This window comes from Homarus americanus, unplaced genomic scaffold (genome assembly GCF_018991925.1).
Source record: "Homarus americanus isolate GMGI-L3 unplaced genomic scaffold, GMGI_Hamer_2.0 scaffold39155, whole genome shotgun sequence".
NCBI lineage: Eukaryota > Metazoa > Arthropoda > Malacostraca > Decapoda > Nephropidae > Homarus > Homarus americanus.
In genome coordinates this window covers 3492662-3515820 of record NW_024737042.1, presented here as the reverse complement: position 1 = coordinate 3515820, position 23159 = coordinate 3492662, and the positions used below count along the sequence as shown (strand labels likewise).

The 23159-nt window shown below is 38.1% G+C and overlaps 1 protein-coding gene across 4 annotated transcripts in view; it reads left to right on the top strand.

Moving 5' to 3' along the window:
* LOC121872593 (ubiquitin carboxyl-terminal hydrolase 2-like) overlaps window positions 1–23159 on the top strand; it is a 181296-nt gene that overhangs the window by 156064 nt on the left and 2073 nt on the right. For all 4 annotated transcript variants that reach the window (XM_042375437.1, XM_042375439.1, XM_042375436.1 and 1 more), the window contains 6 exons: window positions 15395–15523; window positions 16887–17013; window positions 17158–17389; window positions 17913–18159; window positions 18395–18473; window positions 20301–20529. In XM_042375437.1, coding sequence (XP_042231371.1) covers window positions 15395–15523; window positions 16887–17013; window positions 17158–17389; window positions 17913–18159; window positions 18395–18473; window positions 20301–20529 — 1043 coding nt within the window. The remainder of the gene's footprint in view (window positions 1–15394; window positions 15524–16886; window positions 17014–17157; window positions 17390–17912; window positions 18160–18394; window positions 18474–20300; window positions 20530–23159) is intronic.

Below are 23159 nucleotides of genomic sequence, written 5' to 3'. Positions count from 1 at the left end.
GACCAGTACCTGACCTCCCGCCCTCAACATGTTATATCACATGGACGCGACATTGTGTGTGTATGTAACAGCAGCGTCTTGGGGAACTAACTTGAGATTGGGCATCACAATGGCCCAGGGCTGACTGGCGGGAATACACTGTAAGTGGCGAGGACAAAATTTGCGCCCTGAAAATCGAGTCGTTATTTGTGAAAGAATCTTGAGATAGAAGCATCGTTAGATGTGTCTTCAGAACGTCGCCTTACATAAGTTTTGTTATCATGTGACGGAATTTTTTTTAGTGTGATTTAAGAACGTCGTCAAGAATCACCTGGCCAATCTGACCTCGTGTTACACGTCTAGACTTTGAGATACTGTATTAACAAGTGAGTGCGTTGGTGTGGGAGTGAACATGTAGTAGCTCCTTCCTTTGACAGGAATCCTGTCATTTTCAGCCAGCTTTTAATGGACGAGGCTCTTTATGAAGCCCTTTATATTCCTATTTGTTGAATATTCAATAAGTGGAAGTTTAGTAATCTGCGTGTTTTATGTTCTTAGGTACGAATAAATATACTAAATTTACAGTAGTTGTAGAAAAGATTGAATGTGGGTAAATATCCAGAAATGACGGCCTCTTCACTACGGGTCCCACGGGATTGTCCACCAAGACCTCTAGAATCTAGAAATTTGGTTTATCGTTATATATTGAGGGTAGCGGCCTCGTGTGTGTTTAGAAGTCGTGTTAAGTGCATGAAGGCGCCAGACCGTTATCTTGAGGTAACACACATAAGGGCACCGATTTTTTTTTTTTTTTTTTTTGCTGGTGAAGCGTTAAAGTGGCGGCCACCATGTGTCTGCTCCTCATCTTATGCTTGGTAATGATCGTACACCATTGCTGAGATGCACTTTTTGCAATCGTAACATAGTACGTGATATTTCCCTCTCCCCCCTCCCCCCCTCCCCAAGTGTACGTTTAAAGTAAATGTAAACGCCTTTAGGTCATATTTTCATTTATGTCGTCAACTTATTGAGGGTATTTCGAGGACCTTGCTATAAAAGTCTGACCTGGAAAGATAAAAAATAGTGTATGTGAAGACATACTATTGAAGTAGATTCCCCTCTTCTTTCTCCCCGATCCGATCAGCATGAAATAACTTTAAATCTAGAATCTAAAGCTGATGTAGGCGTAACTTTGCGATTGTCAGTGTAAACTTATACGTGCATGTATCAAAGTAGTGTTTCACTAAATAAGTTTAAACAGGAAGATCTGAGAGATAAGTTATGGCGGACGGTTCGGCTATGTCCTAGGTGTGAGCGTCCTGCGGCGTCGAGCGACCAGATAAGATGCTTGAAGTGGTTGTGAATGCTTACACATGAACATCATCCTGCTGACAGATGGGAATCAACTCATTATTATTATTATTATTATTATTATTATTATTATTATTATAGATTTATAAGTGTTATTCCTCGTACCAGTAATCTTTGTGTGTGGAAGAAAAGTTTTGGGAAACTGCTGTTCAAGGACTAGGCTCCTCAGTTATATATTTTTACAGATATATACAAAAGCATGATTAGCGATTGTTTATGAGTAAATAAACTTTCAACAGTGACAGCGGATTGTTATCGATACTTGTAGAGTAACTAAGTACCGGTACGTAATATCTCAAAGGTACCATTGTTGTTTCTTTGAACCTCACTTGACTTTACTAAGACCTTGAAGTTAATACAAAAAAACCAAGGATCCACAAGCTACAGATTATAGATATGAAGTAATATTTTTTTTGTTTAGATAAAGATTGTTAGGTAACGCTGGCCTTGTTAAAGCGCCGATATCTAATGTGATAAGGCCTCGAGTGAGAGCTTGGGTCAGGAGAGAGGTTAGTTCAAGAGAAGACAAGGGTAAGAGAACATTGAAGATTACTAGAGAAAGAAGCAGAGAATGAATTTGTCGATTCAAGACTCCCATACCTGAGCCATCAGAAACTTCTGTATATTTGTATATTATGGCGTTTGGTGATGTGACTAAAGACAGTGGCACAGTGGTGAAGTGATTTGTGTCCACAGTCTCTGTATTTTTCTTGTGAACTTATACTCTCAACTCACATTGAAGAGATTGAAATGAACCATATCCTGAAAAGAAAATCCATATATAACTGTGTATATATAACAGAAACTGGAAATGGAAGTCGCAGTGGAAGCGGCTGTGAGCCTGCCTAGTGTCTAAGTATGCCCTAGCCTAGCCAGTGTAAGAATGTGTCCGGGCAACGGTTGCCGGCTATTTGGCCCAGGAGTGTGCAGTAGTAGCACATGGGCCCGGCTGTCTCGTTTATACCTGCCGTGTAGCAAAGCTCCGGCTGTGTGTGATGATAGCACGTTGTCCCACACCCTGGTACCATCCTGCAGCCTGGCCTCCCAACCGCCTCATCTCTACACCTCGGAATCTGAAGTTACTGGTACCATGAGATCCACTCACCACTATCGCTCCGCCCAAGCTCGGACTCACCTCTCTCTCATCTTCCGCTCGCTGGGAGAGGCCTTACCTGTCGTGTTTATCGTGCTGGGTGTGGGCGGTGTGCTGCTACTGCTGCTGCTGCACTATCAACAACAGGCAAGAGTGAAGACCTCCCCGGCTAAAGTTAAGAGAAGAAGGGGAGTACCGTGGAGGAGACTTGGACAGGTGGGTGTTGTGTGACGCCATCGGCTTGTAGGATGCCTTTACAGCAGCGAAGTGCAGCTGTCACTGACGCCACCCCTGCTAGTTTTAGACTACTCTTCACTTGGTATCTGGCCAACAGACTCGCACCCGCCCTTTATTTTGGCCACATTTACCAATGTTTGTCACTTTCCACATCTACCCAGCAAGGCACCATTATTTATTATTCACTCAAGATGTTTTGTTTTTGTCAATTTCACTGAAGAAGCATTGTTTTGAGTTGTGAGTGAATAGATGCATTAGCTAATATCAAATTAATAATCTATCAAAGGGACGAGGTGGTCCTACTGTTCTCCACTACACACACTATAATCAGTTCCTTTTGGATACATAAAATGAGCCAGCCAACATTTTCTCGCATGGGCTCAAGGTTTCGAGTTCAAGTGATCATCAATTGTCAGAAGGGCGGGAGCAAGGTAGGTAGATACCTACCTTGGGCGGGAGTAGCTACTGTACTTCCCCTGTCGAGCAATACATTAAGTAAGTATTGACAGCTCTTACTTTTCATAAAATCTAATAATAAATTAATGAATTAGTTGACCAGGCAAGTCTTCTAAAAAAAAGTTGGTAACTGCATTTTATGTTAAAAACAAGTGTAGTGGACGAACCCTACACAAGCATCCATGCTTGATCAACTGGTTATAGAATTTGGTTTTTTTTGGCACACACACACACACCCTTGTGTAAGGTGAAGCGCGGAAGCGTTTTACAGTGCCCAACAGGGAAGCATGCTAAGTTCATGCTTGCCTTTATGTCTCATGAGTTAAAGGCGTAGAAGCCTGAAGAGTCAAGGGCGTAGCCTTTCTGGATTTTGACCCTAAAGGTCAATTTTGAGGTCAACTGGGTCAATAATATCTGAAGGCCAATTTGTTCACGTAACTAAGCTTATTCGACGTCAAATTTGGTTTAGAATTTATTTGTCAAAATGACATTTTCTGCAAAACTTGAGTTAAAAAGTTATTACAATATTTATGTTAAATTGTGTTATGTTTGGGTTACACACTTTAAAGTGATTAAATACTCAGGTGACAGGTCTGAACAAAATTGTTTTATCTTAAACATTTGTTAATGCAGTACTAGACGTAGGCACCTAAATTAAAATGTACACATTAAATATACTTCACAAACTAACATCACACATGCTCATCGGCCTGGTGGGTTACAGCAGTCGGCAGCATCACATCCACAGGCAGGGATGCATTTCAGGTTCTTTTTGGAGTAGGAGCAGCGAGCAGTTCTATACAGTAGTACTGTACTTGGATTTGCAGCCACAAGTAACAAGCTGCAAACATGCAAAATCTAGGGAAATGGCAATTTTGGGGGAAGTTGCGGGAAATATTATTATTTTGAAAATGAATATGCTGATTTCAACGGAAAGTGTCGATGGGGATTTTTTTTTTCACGTTGAATTAGGAAAAGTATAAGAATAAAAGATGCGTCACCATCACCATCTTTGGGCTGCTAGTGTCACTATTTAAATGTAAACAGCAACAGCTGATCAGAGTAGAGGAGGAAGAGACAGCCGAGGGGGCGTGGTTAAGGGCACCGAGAACTGCACCCGGGAACAACAGGACCAGCAATTGGGTAAGTACGTGAGCAAGACCAAGAATGCCCTTGACACAGAGTTAAACCAATACTTAGTTGTACGTTGTCTTGTACGTTGCCATGTGCTGAACCATTGCCTCTACCATTCCACCAACTGCATTTATAATCATTCCCAAGTTCATCAATTGCTGGTGTCCATGAGATATTAGGCTTGGTAACAAACACTGAGAAGTTCATGTTAATCCATAGAGGTAAAAGTATTTTGTCAAGATGTTGAAACTTGAAACAAAAGCTGAAGTCCAAGTGACTAATGCTGGTTGAGTACAGATGAACTTGGTTTTGGAAGTAACACCGGTCTGTAAGTGGACTATATATAGCAACAGCTTTAATTAGAAATAGACAGATTTTGTTCAGCTAAGATGGAGAAGTTGGTAAAATTGCAGATTACAGCAACCAAAGAAGAATCATAAAAAAAAGCTGCTTTTATCGGAAATCACTCGTTTTGAATTTAGCCCCCCCCCCCCCTTATAAAAGTTCTATCTATTGCGTGTTTTGAATTCCCAGTACAATACTCTGTGCTTGTTAACTTATACCATATAACCAAACAAAACCTGGTGAACCCTAGCACAACCCCCCAAACGCGATGTAATAACCCTAGAGTCACATGGTCAGCCTCCACGAGAATATAAATAACCGTTACAGTATTTCTTACCTTACTCCGAGTCAGGATCAGAGTCTGAGTCGGGGACCAGAATGCGTCGTGGGTTCCTCTGTTCTCTAAAGTTTCCTTATTTTTAGAATGAAACAATACAATAAACTTCCAATAATCGAAATCACATCCAGCACATAATGGCTTCATGCTGCAACTGATTAAAAATGTCCCGCATCCTACCGCCCACGCCGCATGCTGAACGCTAATTGGTTGAAACAAATGTTGAGATTTTTTATTGGATTTGATTGGCTGCTGCTTCCCCTCCGATATTTGATTGGCTGCAGCCTCCCCCTCCATTTGATTGGCGGCCGCCCCCCGGCACATATGCGGGAGGTAAGCGAACGTAAGAACACAAACAATTTGAGCAACAGTGTAGGGGTAACAGGTGCTCTGATATTATTCTTTTTAAAATTCAATAACTTCCTGATTATCAATTTGCGATGGAAGTGTAATATAAGAAAATGTGGTTGCTGTAAACTGCAATATTACCGAGAAGTTTACTGTTGATGAGAATTTTGACAACTGGATATTGGAAATATTTAGAAATTTGTCTTGTGGGCCCCTTTAATCACCCATTGTAGAAGTAGGAGTTTAACAGTGGTGAGTGAAAGGATCTACACTCAAAGACTGCATTTTCATTCTTGTACAGTGGTCCCTCGGTTAACGAGCGCCTCGGTTAACGAGTTACCTTCCATAAGATTTTTAACTTCGGTTAACGAGCAACCTCGATTAACGAGTTTCTTACGAGCCGACCTCCACATGTTTTAGCTTGCATTTGGCGGTCCACCAGCTGTAGTATTAGTCCGCCAATACAGTACTGCAATCGGTTCTAGGCTTAAATTCCTTACCCTTTTAGTAAATATCAAGAAGTTTATACTATTCAATCATTTTAAAAGTTTAATATTAATTTTTTTAGTCATTTTAACAATTTTTGAACATAATTGAAGGTAGGGTCACTAGTTTGTGGCACACCATCCAGCCTGCCAACACAGCATACAGGCGTCAGTCTTTTGTGTCTTTTCAGTGGTGGTAACATCTTGCTTGAGACTTTCTTCAACTAAATGCTTTTTTTCTGTGTTTGCAAGCAAATTATTGGTCATTTTGAAATTTATTTTACATATTGACAATATATAATGCAGTGCAGTGTTGAGTTAAAGAAAATAATCTTGAATTACACCAAGAGAACTAAAATTTTATGGGTGAAATGGCACCATGGGGTGACTTCTCTTCCACCCCAATTCCTTCTCTTCTCCCTTCTCCTCCACCCCCATTCTAATTCCCATCATCATCATCCAGGAGCCTTCTACATACACACCTCAAAGTAAGTGTACTTTTCTACCTTTTTTGTTGAATATAGGCAATTTTCGGTGAGCTGGAACCAATTACCCAAAACCCATTGAAACAATGGTTTCGGTTAACGAGCAACCTTCTAGAACTGATTGTGCTCGTTAACCAAGGGACCACTGTATAATAAAGATATAAAAAATAGAAACTCGGTTAATAGTGATGAAAGAACCTATGCCTAGACTACAATTCCATTCAGTTTAACAGTGGTTAGTGAATTATATACATTACAAAATAATGTATTTTTCATATTAAAGGAATAAGACTTCATTTGAGCCTTCTTTTTTTTTCTCTAAAACTGTACAGTTCTCCATTACAAGTACAGGTAATTTACTAATTCACTGCCTGCTAGTGTGTGTATCAGAGGGAGAGAGAGTTTTTATGCATAAAGGTTTATAAAAAAAACTAATATAATGCATAGTAATAATTAAATTACAATAATTTTTTTTTGGGGGGGGGGAAATATTATTCATTCTTGAGAAATTTTCACATTAGTTCGGGGAATTCAAGGTTTTGCTTTGTGGGAGCCCTGCATGCAACCAGCACAGATGGCAGCCAGTACCGGGTATGCACTTTGTGAAGTTGCTGTGATAGCAGTGTCCAGCCTGCTGTTTCAGTTGGAGAGGGGCTACAATATGTTCTTTATCTGCCTGTAACCATATCGTTGCCTGGTAATTGGCATGAACTAAGTGCAATTCCAGAGCATTTCTTGTTGGTGGCAACATTTTGAGATCTATCTAGCCCAGTGGTTCTTCAACTTTTTTGCCTCGCGCCTCCCTCTGCATAAGTCCTAGATCCCCCCCTCCCTGATGCAACCCTTTGGTTATTATAGAGTGGGGATGAGCAATCGTGTACAAGACGTGTTCAGTTCCTGACCAGACTTTTCTCTCTGACCGCTCGCGCCCCCCTTGGAATCTTCGGGCAGGGGGCAAACCCCCCCCCCGTTTAAGAACCGCTGATCTAGCCTTTTGAAAACAGGTGCAAGGTGCCAAGAATTATTGATGTTGGTGTGGTCTGCAGCTCCATACTGATGACATAAATCGTTCCACATCTGCCAAAGATCCATCGCAGCCAACTCAACCAATGACAAAATTGGGAACCTTTGGAAATGCTTACCAGCATGTTTTTTTTTTTTTTTTTTTCATGACCCATGAATGATGATGTAGTATCACATCCAGTGAGAGAATGGAAACTCACTATGTTGTTCTTCAGTTCCTGTGGCAGCTTCTAAGAGATCGTGTGCAGTGGGTAGCATTTCTTATTCGTAGAAGTGCCTGTCATCATCCATACCTGCTTAGCCTTTGGTGTCAGAAAATGCATTGATAACACCATGACATCTGTGTCTTTAGAGACTACCAGTAGCCTTTGAGGTTAATATTGATGAGATACCCATCGCAGCCAAACTTGTTTGGATGGATCTTTTCTAACTATATTTTCATTGCTGAGTTCGGACATATCACTTTCTTGGGCGAATGGTTCGTTTGGTAGATATTTAGGCCCCCCTAGGCTCGTATTAGCGGCACTGCTTCGTCTTGCACGGCAATAAATCAGTTAAGTAGGTTTCTTTGGTTAGGTTGGTGCGGTCTTCTAACAACACTTTGGCCGCTTGTGTTTCTTTTCAACTAGGATTGGTTAGGTTTGATTTAGAAATAGCCACTTTTTAACACATTTGACCAAACTACAACAGTGTCCACTGCAAAACACAGTGAAATTGTGGCATTTTAAATTCATTTTCTATTAAAAATTGGCGATGGGTATGTTGGCAATAATTACCATTTACAGGTACTATATATATACAGTGGTCCCTTGGTTAACGAACACAATTCGTTCCACAGAGTCGTTCATTAACCGAAAATTCCGTTAACCGAATCTATTATTTCAATGGGATATTGGGTAATTGGTTCCAACTCACAGAAAAAGTATACATACAAAGTATTGTATACCAGTAATAGAATTAACAAAACATTAAATATAAACTAAATACAGTACTGTACTGTAAAATAATAAATAAAAAACAATAGAATACTGTATTTTAACTTACTTTGAGGTGTGTATGTCGTATTCCCGGCAACTTTGTTTACATATCAAACAGCTGATTGTAGTCGATGATGACATGCCATATTCTTTACAGAGTGCGTTAGTTCTAATGCCTTCTTCGTGTTTCATAATAATTTCTGAACTGTATATTATCAATGTGTTAATTAAATTTCAGAATGACCAATAATTTTAATGTAAAGATGCAAAAATATTCAAGAGACCAACAAACTGGATGTTCATTCCACTGTAAACAAAGTTAAACTGAGAAGCGTTGTTGGGTGATTCAATCAGCTGATGGGCGCACAAAAACTGTTCCCTGTACTGTATATATTATCAATATGTTAACTAAATTTCAGAATGACCAATAATTTTAATATAAAAAATGCAGAAATATTGAAGAGACCAACTTTCTTGATATTTACTCCACTGGAAACGAATGTAAACATAGAACTGATTACTGTACTGTATTGGTGGACTTGCTGATCAGGTGATGCTCACAACAAAACGTGTTTGTCGTTAGGATTTCGTTAATCGAACTGAAAATCCTTATGGGAGCTAATTCATTAATCGAACCGTTCGTTAACCGAGGGACCACTCTCCCTCGGGCCTCAGTATATATAATTTTTGCTTGATGATAAAGATTCATAAGATTTTATGCCAACAAGTACTGTACTGTAATAGCATTTTGTCATATCTCAGTAATTTTCATTGTAGACACAGTATGTACAAATTTTGTAACCAAATTAGAACTTTTTCACGTCTAGAAGGAGATTTACCCAGTTTCCCGTGTGCAAATCACTGCACATTAACGATTTTCATGATTTGGCTTCGTTGATAAATAGTTGGCAGGCGTAACTATAATGGTGGTGTTGGCACCAGTTGTGGCTCGCACTGTCCTCACTACAACCCTTCCTCAGTCTACACCATACTCATATTTCATCACTACTAAAACATGTACAGTGACGTCTGCCTCGCCTAATGCATGCATAGAAGATAGCATGGAAACTGAATTAGCTGCATTATATTGAACTTTATCATCTTTGCATATCAACACTCATAGAGGTAACATGGCAGACACAGATATGCCATGTATAGCTCTTACATTAACTTATTGTGTTAACAAAAACAGATAACAGTCGGTGGATAAAAGAATGGTACATGAAAAGACATCAATATAGCCATGGAAATTTGTGAAAGGATATAAGAATCAGTGAACCACATGAATTAAAAAATTTGATGCAGATAAATCCCTATATAAACTAATGCATTCCACTAGGAATCTCTGTGCATTGTCCTTTGTGGCAGACACGTTTCTGTGGCAAAGGTAGCAGACACACTGATGGGTTATTGTACAATAATACACACACATGACGCAATAGTACACGTATTGCACAATAAAAATCAAACCGATTTTGATTCCTTCAATGTACTGTATTGTATTAAGCTAGGATTCCATATATGCATTTGAACTATATTGCCGCTGCATAGTCTGTCTTAGCGGGAAAGATGGCTCCCAGTGCATCGAAGCTACGATGCTATTTATATGAACAGGATGATTTGCTATTAATTATCCTGGTTTTGTATAAGGTCATGTGTGATGCAAATGGAAAGCAGTCAAGGAAACATAGATGGTGGGTGCTTAAATTGCTGCTGTATCGGTCCAAATTTGGAGCCTACAATACTTTGATAAAAAGAGCTAAGCTTGGATGAAGAAGATTTCAAAGAATATTTTCCTGGGTGAGGAGAGCACGGGTATAAAGAAGGAACTAATTGCATCACAGTGTGGGATTCCCTCGTCCGCTTCCATGCGGTTGTGTTTTCAATCGCTACAGACACTGCTTGAAATGTACTGCAAACGCATAATGCTAACACTATCACTAACGCAACCGTGCCAATGGAAACAACCGTGTACATTTCAATATGGTCTGTCTATTTTTGGCACTACCTCATGAATGAAATCCTAGCTTTATTCTTCAATATTGATCATGTAGGGCCGACTTTAGACGCCTGCTAAACAGGAAAAGTTAAACACATTGAACATATGTTGCTTTAAAGGTTTTTAAAAACTCTTGTGTTTTCACATACTGTACTGTATCTGCATTTATGCACTCAAACACACACAAATGTATACAAGGTCACCGTGAAGGCAGAATGGTGATAATGAGAGGAAAATTATTCAGAAGAGAAATGCTGGTTATGGGGTTGTGGGAAGATTCTTGTTTCTACCCTCCTTCATCTTCGCATTCAACCTATAAACAAAGAGTACAGCTCATGCTTTGCAACATTTTTCTCTATACAGTACTTATCTCTAAAAATTATGTTCTAGAATCTATATTCTCACCTTAGTTCTAAGCTACTAACGTGACATTTTCTGTGACTGTTAGTCATAGAGCTCTTAAAGAAAGCCTTATTGTTTCATAATTCCTAATGTAAACATTTATAATTACACCTATCTCCCTGCTACTTGGTTCAGTTTATTATACTGAGAAACTAGGCTTCTCAAAATAATTCATGAGTAATTCTGCCAGCATATACTGTAAATTGCGGGGTATAAGTCGACCTCAAGATTTTTAATTCAAAATTCAGGTTTAGTTCTATACTCGCCATATAATTCGACCCCCCCAAGGCCCAAACATAAGCGAAAGTGTGTAATAAGGCCACGCCACTTTCATCAAGACACTTACCGTAATGCCTTTCAATATTTGATATATACAGTATATATACTGTATATATATTATATAGTTCATCCAAAAGGGAAGTGGGCAACAGGATCCAAGTAGGACAGCCAGCAACCGCTAAAAATCTTCAGTAAGTTATCTTCTTAAGAACTCTGGTAAATTACCATTCAAAATCAGCACCTCCAATAAAATATAGTACAGTGGGGTATGCTATAACGAACGGATCCTACTACGAATATTCCTATAACGAACGGTTTTACCTATAAAATTGAGAATGCTATAACGAACGCAACTCCTACAACGAACGCGGATGAATACCGGACTATTTCGCCTGGCGCATGAATATTGTTGTACCGCGACCCACAACAAGAGCGTCAGGCGCCATCTTTGTCTCATTGTGTAGCCAGTGCACCACTGTTATTGTTGAAATTTCGTCTTTTGATGTGGAAATTCGCATTATTTGTATAACTATTTTGTTATACAAGTATACAATTGTAACAATGAGTCGTCCAAAGCGAGTGAGAAAGCTAATAACCCTTGAAACTAAGAAAGAAATTATAAAGAAACGTGAGAATGGAAGAAGCATTGCGAAACTTAGTGATGAATATGGGATGGCTAAATCGACTATATGTACGATTTTGAAGAATAAAGAGGAGTTAAAAACTGTGCAAGTGGCTAAGGGAATCTTTAGACTTAGCAAAGCAAGGTGTAATGTGATTGAAGAGATGGAAAATTTACTCTTAGTGTGGATAAAGGAGAAAGAAATGGCAGGTGGTAACATTAGTGAAGCTATAATTTGTGAGAAGGCTAAACAATTGTTTGAGGACCTTAAAGCCAAGACTCCCAGTGGAAGTGATAGTGATGTGCCAGTGTTTAGGGGTACCTGCATGCTGAATAACACTAAGGTAAGATAAAGTACCGTATTTTTTAAATTTTCCACAGAATTTTTTCAGTGTTAAGTGGTTGTATTTGGGGGCCTGGAACGGATTAATCCTATAACGAACGAATTCTATAACGAACGAGGTTCTGGAACCAATTACGTTCGTTATAGCATACCCCACTGTAATTGTTTACACAGCATACCAGTATAGTACCTTGATAGTACAATCTATAAACGGTATGATAGTAGAACATTATGGTACACCTGGCTTACGATCTGCCATTTGCATCAGCTGTTGTAAACAAACTACTAGTGGTGCCACCAACACCAAGCGGCCAGCTGCGAAACTATGGGTTCGTTACACTGTCGGCAGCACGGAATAGATTTAAACAGAGTCCATTTAACAGATAAGGTCAAGAAGCATCTACAACAAAACAACATTGTAACTGCAGTAATACCAGGGGGGGTTAACGTCTGTGCTTCAACCACTTGACGTAAGCCTAAATAAGCCATTTAAGGACAATATTCGTTCTGAGTGGAATAAATGGCTGGTTGAGGAAGAAAAGTCATTCACGAAGGGGGGTAATATGCATGCTCCACCACTGGATGTGTTGTGTGAATTTGTAATAAAGTCTTGGGAAGCTGTTCGTGTAGAAACTCATAAAATTGTTAAAAAAATGTGGAATTTCAAATGCAATGGATTGGGAAGAAGATGATTTTTTGTGGCGAGACAGTGACGAGGAGGAGGATGACAATAAATACCCGTATAATGAAGACGAAGTCGGAAGTCCCAGTGATTCGGACCCATATGCAGACCTCTTTATGTTAGACAATGAACAGCCAGCAGACTTTGAAGGATTTTAAAATGTGATCATACATGCTTTTATTGTCAATAAAATATAACTTTGAAGTACTGTACTGTAAAATTAATCTTGAAGTTAAAGTTTTAACTTTTTATCTTAGAGTTAAGGTTTTAATTACGGTGTCATTGTGTGTATATTCAATAAACTGCCATTATGTATGTGAACTCACAATCTATAGCGCTATCATAAAATTGCACAGATGGCACCCATATCGTAATACCGGGTAGTTGTCTGGCTGGGCTGGTGTTCTGATTGATCGTTTACTGTCCATCAGCTGTTGAAAATGGCGTGTGGTGTTGTGTTCGTTTAATTATTCTGGAATTTACTATTTTATTATAATCTCTATGTTAAATAAGTTTACCAAACATGAATTTCAGTAGGAAATATTAGCGGCAGGCCACAGGAGTTACGCTAAATGATGCACAGCGAGTGTTAGGCAGGCTGTTCCACTTGTTTACCACTATGTGGTACAGCTTCACATTTTATACTCATTGTATAAGTCGACCCCTGGTTTTGGAGAGATTTTTTCAAGCTTAAAATGTCGACTTAAACGCCGCAATTTATGGTAATATGAATTATTGGTTTGCTTATTGTTGTGATGGAAACAGGAATGGTAAGGTATGGAAGTGCTTAAGGTCAGATTAGTCTAAAGTGGTTCCTAAACATTTCCACATGACACCCCCTTATACTTTTTACCAAACCTCACACCCCCCCCATTTTTTTAATAAATTTAATCCACTTTTAATCAATTTTACACCTTGTACTCGTATTTGTATTACTTTCAAGATCAACTAATTTGTAATTATTTTCATCCATGTACTGTATCTGGTGCATATGGGGAAGATTGAAATATATCCAGAAAAAATTCATGTTACACAATTTGATTGAAAATTTACTAATAAAGAAAAGAGTTAATACATGCAGTCCCCAGGTTATGGACAAGTTCCGTTCCTAGAGACGTTCTTAAGTCGAAAATGTATAGTACTTACACAACACTGTTTAAAGTCCCACTGTACAGTACATAAATGAAAGTAAAAAATAAGTCATCAGGTAAAGGTAGTAGGTACTAGGCAGCTATCAAATAGGGAAGTATTACTGCCGGGGACGATATTGGAAGCATAATGTGTTGTCTATTGTATTGTACCTGGTGGGCTAATCCCCATAAAAATTTTTTTTTAACTTTATGGGACTTCGTTCGTATCAGCGGGTGTTCGTAAGTCGGACGTTCATAAATCAGGGACCCCCTGTACACTGTATTATAATTGTTTGTTACGTGAGCTCCTCTTCCCCATACCAACCCCAAGGTTGGTGCTTTGTATCATAATTTATTTTTGTCGAGGTTTGGAAAATTACACGACTGCATTAGTGTTAACACTCAACTCAAACCTCCCGACAGCGTTCCCCCCCTGAGCTACCTTGATCGTGTGTCATACTAAATAGATAAATGCAAAATAGTGATTGCTCTGTATTTTCCCAGTTTAGATTTGTTTTGAATAATACTGTATACCGTACTGTAGAGACGATTATGTAGATAATCATACAATGAACCCTCAAAGATTCGGACCAGGTTAATCCGGATTTCGGAAGCTTCGGACAAAATTTGGGGATTCCGGGGCTAAGAATCATTCTCAAAACAGAGCAAAGATCATCTTAGGCCCGTGTAACTTAAGATATCATCACGTGGGATACAGGTGCCTGAGGCAGGAAACTATGGCTACAGGAGGAAAATACACATAAAAGTTTTTTCTTCTAAATATACTCCTTGCTAAAGGGGGGGTGCATCTTATATGCCATAAAATATGGTATTGTATTTTTGGTGGGTATTTTTTTTATTTTTTTTTTTTCATCATTATTTATCGTTTTTACACATCAAGTACATTCACCGGAAGATATGGACAATCGGCTTTTCCGGACAGGTGGTCTCCATGTTTAGTCAGGAGCTTTGAGAGTTCACTATTACAATCTGTAAATTAATGGCATCATCACTAACCTGATACAGTAACTTAATCTGTGTATAGCTTGGTTGGTTTATGGTAATAGGCTACATCTAAAATTAAAGAGGAAATGTTTATTATTTGTGAAATTAATGCCCATTAAGTTCAAGTAATGAAAACAATTAAGAACATTTATTGCATTTAAGGATTACAGTATGTGCTATTATAATAAATATACTGTACACTGTGCCGGGTTAAGACTTTCGTAGGCCTTAGGCACCTCCAAGATATGGGGCCCCATTTGACAGCATATTCACTAATAACACAAGCTAGTACCTAATTATAAAATGTGATGTCGAAAGAATAAGATTCAGTGATGTTTGCAATGAATTGAGTAAAAGAAAATGGGTTAGATCAGCTGTTCTTGTACAGTACAGAAATAGTTTTGTTTACAAGAAGCACAGCTAGCTGGTGGACACTGATAGGATTAAGTAATAAATAAATGGAAAAAAGTACCTCGGTATCAATTTAATAATAACTTGTAGAAAAAGGGGAAGAAAAGTTCTCGTTTTATTTTTCGTAGGCCCTAGGCACTGTGCCTACTGTGCTTAATGAATAATCCGGGCCTGACTGTACATACATATATACATATACAGTATTCAGTTCACCTTGTGACCGACTAACAATCTGTCTCTTGTTGCTACAGGAAGATTCTCCACCCCGTCGCCATCAATCAACCTTAAGCACCACCAGCAGCAGTAGCAGCGGCTCATCTACAGGTGGTGTTTTAAGTGAAAATAATGGGCTGGTTGGTCTAAGAAACATTGGGAACACAGTGAGTATTTTTTATACTGTATAGCTTAAATCTGTTCTTGCAAATTAAATAAGTTTTGTCATTCTTCAAGATTTTCCTCATCTGTTAATTTTAAAACTTACCGGTAATACTTTGATGATGAATTTGTTTAAATTAAAATGATTATATATTTGGGTGATTCTATGGCCACCTTAATTAAGAAGAAGCTGTCTTATAGCTCTGTTTACATATCGCCTTTAGCTGGTTGTCAGTATGATAACGTTGCCTAGCCACGTGTTATAAAGGTCATGGACATGCTAACACTTTTAACCCTGCACAAAAAGAGAACACTGCTGTCCTTGTGAGATGACAAGATATAGGGCAGAGATTTAACTTATCAGTATGCAAAGTTGAAGTATGATTATTCTCAGACATTGTCAAGTTTTCATTCTTGTTGACATTTATTATTTCATAAGATGTGCATAAAATTACCAAGTTGCAAAGAAATTATGCAAGTTTAGATCTTACATTTTGAATAACAAAAGAAAGTATGGAAGTACTGTACAGTATGGAATGAGAACAAGGAAAATGTTCATGAGAGTTTTGCTAGTACACTTACTGTAGCTGCTGTGCAGGTACAGCATCGAGAAGTGTATGGAGTTGTATAAGCATAAGATACGTGGCACAGAGACTCCATAAATTATCTTAGATAGTGACAAATGGTTCATTTTAATATATACAGTACAACTATTGTAATATGCTGTACAGTATTGTGAATGAACAGTACAGTAATGTACTGATGAAAGTTAGTTTTGGAGAAGGAACACAAAAGTCTGTGATCAAAATTGGACAATTTCATTGCGGTACTGTAATTGTGTGTCTTCTGTGAAATTACCAATATGATGTAGCAATCTCTTCTTTGCACATGTACTGTATACCTTTGTAAATATGAGTATCTCACTTGCATTGCACATACGGTATAGTACTGTATTATACTCAGGATGCACCTAGTGAATTTTACTATCCTGCTGGATACCTGTACAGTACTGGATTTGCCAGGTAGTTAAAAAAAATCCACCCTAGATTATCCAGCTAGATAAAATAGCTGTGTTGATTTCTTTACAAATAGGCTGGGCTACACCTTCACACCTACTGTGGTCTAATATCTTGGGTAGCTTCCACTTACATGGCCATTTATCTCTCCCAATTTACAGTACAGTTGTGTATATTTTTGTCCATGAAGCATTCTAGTACACAATAAGTACAGTACAGAACTAATGTCACCTCTTCCATCAACATACTTAAATTTACTTTTGGCAGCAGCAACATGTGTTACCTATTTTACATCACTCATTCTGTCCCTTCATTGGAATACTGTACTGATTAATTTTTATTACAATTCCAGTGTTTTATGAATAGTGTGACACAGTGTCTCAGCAATACAAGGTGCCTCTTAGAATATCTGGTTAGGGATGGTTACTCCTCAGACATCAATACCACCATATCCACTATGAAGGGCGACCTTATACGCGGTGAGTTAAATGAAGTTCTTCGTGTACTGTACTTTGATGTTTTATATTGAAATTTGAAATGCTAACACAATTAATTATTTCAAGTCAGATGTTCAGTCCCTGGTCATATTTAGAGGAGGTTTTAATATTTGTCTCTTTCCACAGCCTTTGCCAACCTACTGTCAGACATGTGGAATGAGGGCGGAGACAACAGCCGGGCCCTCAATACGGGACCATTTAAATCACAGATCCAGAGATTTGCCCCAGTATTCTCAGGGTACCAGCAGCACGATGCTCAGGAGTTCCTTCGCAAGCTCCTGGAAGGTCTGCACGAAGATGTTAATCGAGTCACTGCCAAACCTAAACCAATAACTGAAGATATTGATGAGGACCTCGAGTAAGTGCCAATAAGTTTATTTTTATTAACACATGTGAAAAATTTTATTTGGGTTTTAAGAATCCAAGATTTAGAAAACAATTAATGAAACTCACTGTATTCCAGAGTTAGCTTGTCCTGTTGAGAAAGCCAGAATTATTCACAGTAATATTTATGAGCTAGCTGACTGTATTTGTTCATGGAGGCACTCCTGTACAATATTGTTCAGGATCATTTGTGTTAAATTGTTGTACAAGATATGTGGCTCTTTTTGTTGTGCCAATACTGTAAAGTATGATAATGTTATTTATGAGTTTTGAATGGATTTTGAAGGTTGCAAGATTTGTTTATTGAAAGTATAGCACAAGTACAGTACTGTGCTGTACTCATATTTCCCCATCTAAGCTGATCACTAATTTGATAATTTATATTTTTTAAAATTGACTAAATGTAGTTGTCCAAATATGTAGATTTCCTTTTGCAGGATGATAATAAATTCTCGAGTTGCTGCAGTAATATCATCATGAATACTTTTTTCTTCCAGTGACAACCAAAAGGCAATGGAATCATGGAAGCGATATCTTCGATATGATGACAGCAAGATTGTGGACATGTTCGTTGGACAGTTAAATTCATGTCTACAGTGTTCTGTCTGTGGTCATTATTCTGTAACTTTTGACCCTTTTTGGGATCTTAGTCTACCCATCCCCAGCAAGTCAGGTCAAGTTCGACTAGCCCAATGCCTCGACCTTTTCACCAAGGAAGAGGTCCTGGATGGAGATGAACGACCTGTAAGTTCTGCTATACAAGCTTAATTTTAAGTTCTAATTAAACTTGATAGTAATCATTGTCTGTTAGTGAAAATATGACAAATACTTTAGCTTTAAAATGTGCAATTAGAGCCGATATACTGTATACTGTACTGTATTTTTGTTTTTATATCTTGCATATTTAGATCTATGGCTTAATGATATTAATATTACCTTTATATCTTTTCTGTGCACTCAGTGACAATTTTTTTTTCAGACATGCTCTAAATGCAAAGAGAGGAGAAAAATGACAAAATCCTTCAGTATACAGAAGTTCCCCAAAGTCCTCGTTCTTCGTATCCTTTTGTTTATGTGATTGAGCAATGCGTGTGTTTTCAAGAATATTTTTATAATTTGTAGTTGTTTACATCTTTCATCCATGAACTAATTTCACTGAGGAAGATGTATTATAAGGCCAGTCCTGAAATCCCATGATAAACAGATTGGGGCTCAAGACAGATCCTTGATAGACCCATACTTTCACATCAGGTATTCATCACCTTTTCTTACCATTTACTCCATAGAGATTCTCATGCAAAATCCCATAACCAATCAAACAAGACACTCCTCAACACCTACCGTATTTTACGGCATATAAGACGCACCCCTCATTTTAGCAGGGAGTATTTAGGAAAAAACTTTTGTGTGCATATAGTTCCTGGCTCACCATAGCAATGCAGCCCCCACCTCTGCTGATTCCCTAGCACCTTCCCCCCCCCACCCCCTCACCCCCATGTTCTGCCTCTACCTGCTCCCCCACCGAGCTAGCCAGCTAACTTGTGTGTAAAGAAATGTATATTCTCTTTAGGACAATTATTTCTTTTACTTTTTCACAATATGAATTTAGGATGGTGTGTGCATGTAATTGAGTGAATATAAAGAAAGTTACCTTTAACTACCCAAAAATATGAGATAAAAAATAACATAAACCCAGTAGTCTGGTGGTTATAGTGATGAGTCTAGCCTGGCTACAATGCTGCCAACGATGTTAACTGACGCAAATGTAAAAAAAAAGTTGTATCAGGTATTTGTAGATTTAAAAATAATCTCATTCTTCAGCCAATCATTTGGAACTATATACAATACATGTATTCCATCAAAATTTAATTACTCTACTGTACTCAACTTGGGCACCATCATCACGCCTGCATTGTCTGATGTATTCAATATTTCTGAAACTATTCCATTGCTTCCAACAGCCTTTCCATTCTTCACCTTGCTAAGTTTCACTCTTTGCTGATATTCTTGCAACCCTTGGGCATGGTCCCTGTACTGGCTTTCCTTCTTCTAGGTTTCCCTTGTCCCATTCTAGCTCATTATTCAGCGGATAACCATAGTTCAGTATTTTCCAACCATCCTTAAATTACTCGTTATCAACATTATTTCCATAGTTACTCCCTTTGTAAATTGGGAAATACCTGTACTGTATGTATGGATAGGTACAAACAATCTTGCTTCCCAGGATACAGAAGGGGCATAGAAATTAGTGTTATTTGTGTCAGCATCCAGACACAAAAGAATTACATCCTTAATTATGAGGCTTTTGTACATAATTCTTATTTTACAAGTTGGAGGAGTAATACCACTTTTGTTCTTTGATATGGTTAAGCTGATCTCTCCTCAGACAAAGGAGGAGAAAGAAAACAGAAAGTCTGATGCATATTTATTTGCTGAGAGCATTGCTCATGACTGATGTAAACAACTGGGGTCAGGTGGTTATATGCATGACGTTTTGAGTATTCTGGTCACGTGTCAGTGACTGGTATCTAAAAGTTTTTACAACCAAAACTTACAAATGATCATAATTTCAAATGAGCACAGTAAGGTTTCACAATATTTTCACATTTCACTACAATTATCGCTGTGGAACCGATTCTTTGGAGCAATCTGTAATCATAACTTGCTTCCACTCATTCCACAGAAACCCACTGGTACTTTATCACCTCTTAATTCCTGCTCTAAGATAAATATAGGTGACTAATTTTATTTTGTTGGCTTGTTGAAGAGTCTGATAATGTTCAGTATTTCTAAATACAATACCGTACTGCAGTGAATGTATGTGTTACAACTTTAAATTTCATAAGTTCATTTTCAGTTATGATGTTCCTTAACTAAGTACACAGATTTGAAGCGCTTTTCACCTTTGGAGCGATGGCGTGGAAAATTGTCCTGCACAGTGGAATTTCCACTGGAGAGCCTTGATCTTTCCAAATATGCTTCAAACTCCAGTTCCTCTCCATACTACAACCTTATTGGTGTTGCCAACCATTCTGGAACTACCTATTCAGGCCATTATACAGCTTACTGCAAACATCCTTATTCATGCACCTGGCATGAGTACAATGACTCTAGGTAAGTTGCAGTCTGCTCCTGATATTAAATTTAGATTTTAACAAATATTTTTAATATACTGTATGGTTGGCAGTGTTGTTTCAGAAAAGGAAGAGGATGCTGGAACGAAGTTTTTGTGTTGACAAATATGCATAAAAGTTTCTGGAGAAGGCTTTTTTTTTTTTTTTTTTTTAAATTAGTAAAGTATAGCATTTGATGAAAGAGTACAGTACATAGAAAAGCATTGTAGGAAGATATAGAGTAAATGGAAAACATTGAATTGTGGTCAGAATGAGTAGGAAGATTGAAATATTTAAGAGTTTGTCAGGAAATGGGAGCTTGCTTTCCAGTGAAATTAGAAACTATTTAATAGGCACAGTACTGTAATAAGGTTACCAATATTTTATATTTTTTGGGATCGAGTTGGAAGTGAGGTGAATACAAGAGTGATGGTAACACAGGTACAGACCCTTGAAACAGGGTTTCAGAAAAACAGAGATTCTTGAAAACATGAAATTTTCTTCGTTGGTTACAAGTTTTATTTCTATACACACAGTTAAATAGCAAAATAATAACAATCCCTTTGCATACATACTTTAAATAAAGAAAACACATTTATTACAATCTACTGTATTTAGAAGTGAAGAGTATCCTTGAAACAGTTACATGGCTTGTACCAACAGCTTCTCCTGAGTCACGAGACAATCAGGGCCAGATTTAGGCATAAGCTAAAGAAGCTACAGCTTAGGGCCTCACAGTCTGAAGGGGCCTCTCAAAATTAAAGTTTTTTTTTCATTTGTTAGTTTTATTATAAATTATATTTAAGTAATGATTTAACCTAATTGACATGCAGCTAATTATGCTATACATTTATAGGCAGACTGAGAAGAAGTGTCAGCTCCACCCCCCATTTAATCGAAATTAAAGGCCCTTTGGAAGACTGGGGCTCCATAGTTCTGGGCCTAAAACATACAGTAGTTATATTTCTGAGCCCCTGGAAATTTTAACACTGACATAAAGCATTATATATACTGTACATGTCATGGGGTATCACTTTGGCTGAATTGGATGGCAACACTCTGGTTTATGGCAGTGGTGTGTTGTCGTCGTTGTGCCCACAAGACAGTAGCGATGGTGCTACGCCCTGGTGGCAGGGTCCGGCAACAGTGATGGTGCTAAGTGCCGCCTTGGTGGCCAGGTGCGGGAACACAAAACATGACAGTAGTGATATGAATTTACATCCTGTTGGTAGTTCTCTTGACTAAAACAGTAACACAAGCTACTGGAACAGTGTCACAGTGAGTGCGACTCCTACCAAGTTACCAAGATGTTTTGGGTTGCTTACTGACCTATGTACAACCTACTGCCAGCTTCCATTTTTTGTGGGGTATGTGCTTGTCATATCCACCCTTGAATAATGTGTTTAACCTTACAGAAGTGGCAGATACGACATAATCAGGCTTATATCAGCAATAGTAGCACAGTGACTGTGTTCGTGGATTAACAAGCAGGGTATATTTAAGATTAATAAAGAAGAGAATATGTAGTTAAGAGTTGTAAGTCATTTGGCTTCTTAACATCAAGCATGTTTTGGGAGAATTGGAAGTTTACTATAAAATTTGGGTTTTAGTACTGGTAAACATTTGGCTCACCACGTAATGGCAACTACCTTGGCTTGTTAGAACTCATCTCTAAGTTTGATCCATATTTTTCAAGCCACATAAAACTGTATGGAAGCAGAGGATCTGGGACTCCTTCATATTTGTCCAAAACAATATGTGATGAATTTATTCAGCTTATGGCCAAAATAGTAAGCAGAATACTTCAGTTTATGTGTAGATTCTACACTGGATCTTTCACACGTTGATCAACTAACTGTTTTAGTAAGATATGTGTCACCTGATGATGGTTTACCTATTGAATGCTTTCTGACTTTCCTGGAACTAGAAAATCACAGTGGTTAAAGTATGGCCAACATGGTGGTGGATTATCTAAGAAAAGACTGCAAAGTTAACTTCAATAAGTGCCGAGGACAGTCATATATGATAATGCAGCTAACATGGCTGATAAATATAATAGAATGCAGCAAAAAATTATTGAGAAAAACAAGTATGCTATATTTATATATTCCATGTGCTAGACATTCACTGAATCTTGTTGGCCGTGCTGCAGTTGATTGCTGCTTAGATGCAGTAAATTTTATTGCCGTTGTGCAAGAAATATACACTTTCTTCTCATCTTGTACAAAAACATGGGCAGTTCTCTTATCATTCTTGAATGCAGATTCCAGAGTACCAAAATACCTGTCTGACACTAGGTGGGAAGCAAATACAAAAGCTACTTCAGCCATGATTGAGAGTTATGAATCAAATGTTGATGCTCTTAATGGTCTCCATACTAGTGACAGTGAAAAGGGCGATACAAGAAGACAAGCTGGTAATCTTTTGGAGGAATTGGAGTTTGTTTTCATGGAATCATTTGCTGGATAAGTTTCACAAATCTAGCAAGGCCTTTTAGGATCCAAAGATTACACTCAGCATATGCACCAAGCTTTATACTGTACATCACTTTCTCACTTTTTGAAAGATACTCAAAATCATTTTGATGATATTGAACATGAAGCAAAAACCAGATTGCGTGATGTAGACTAC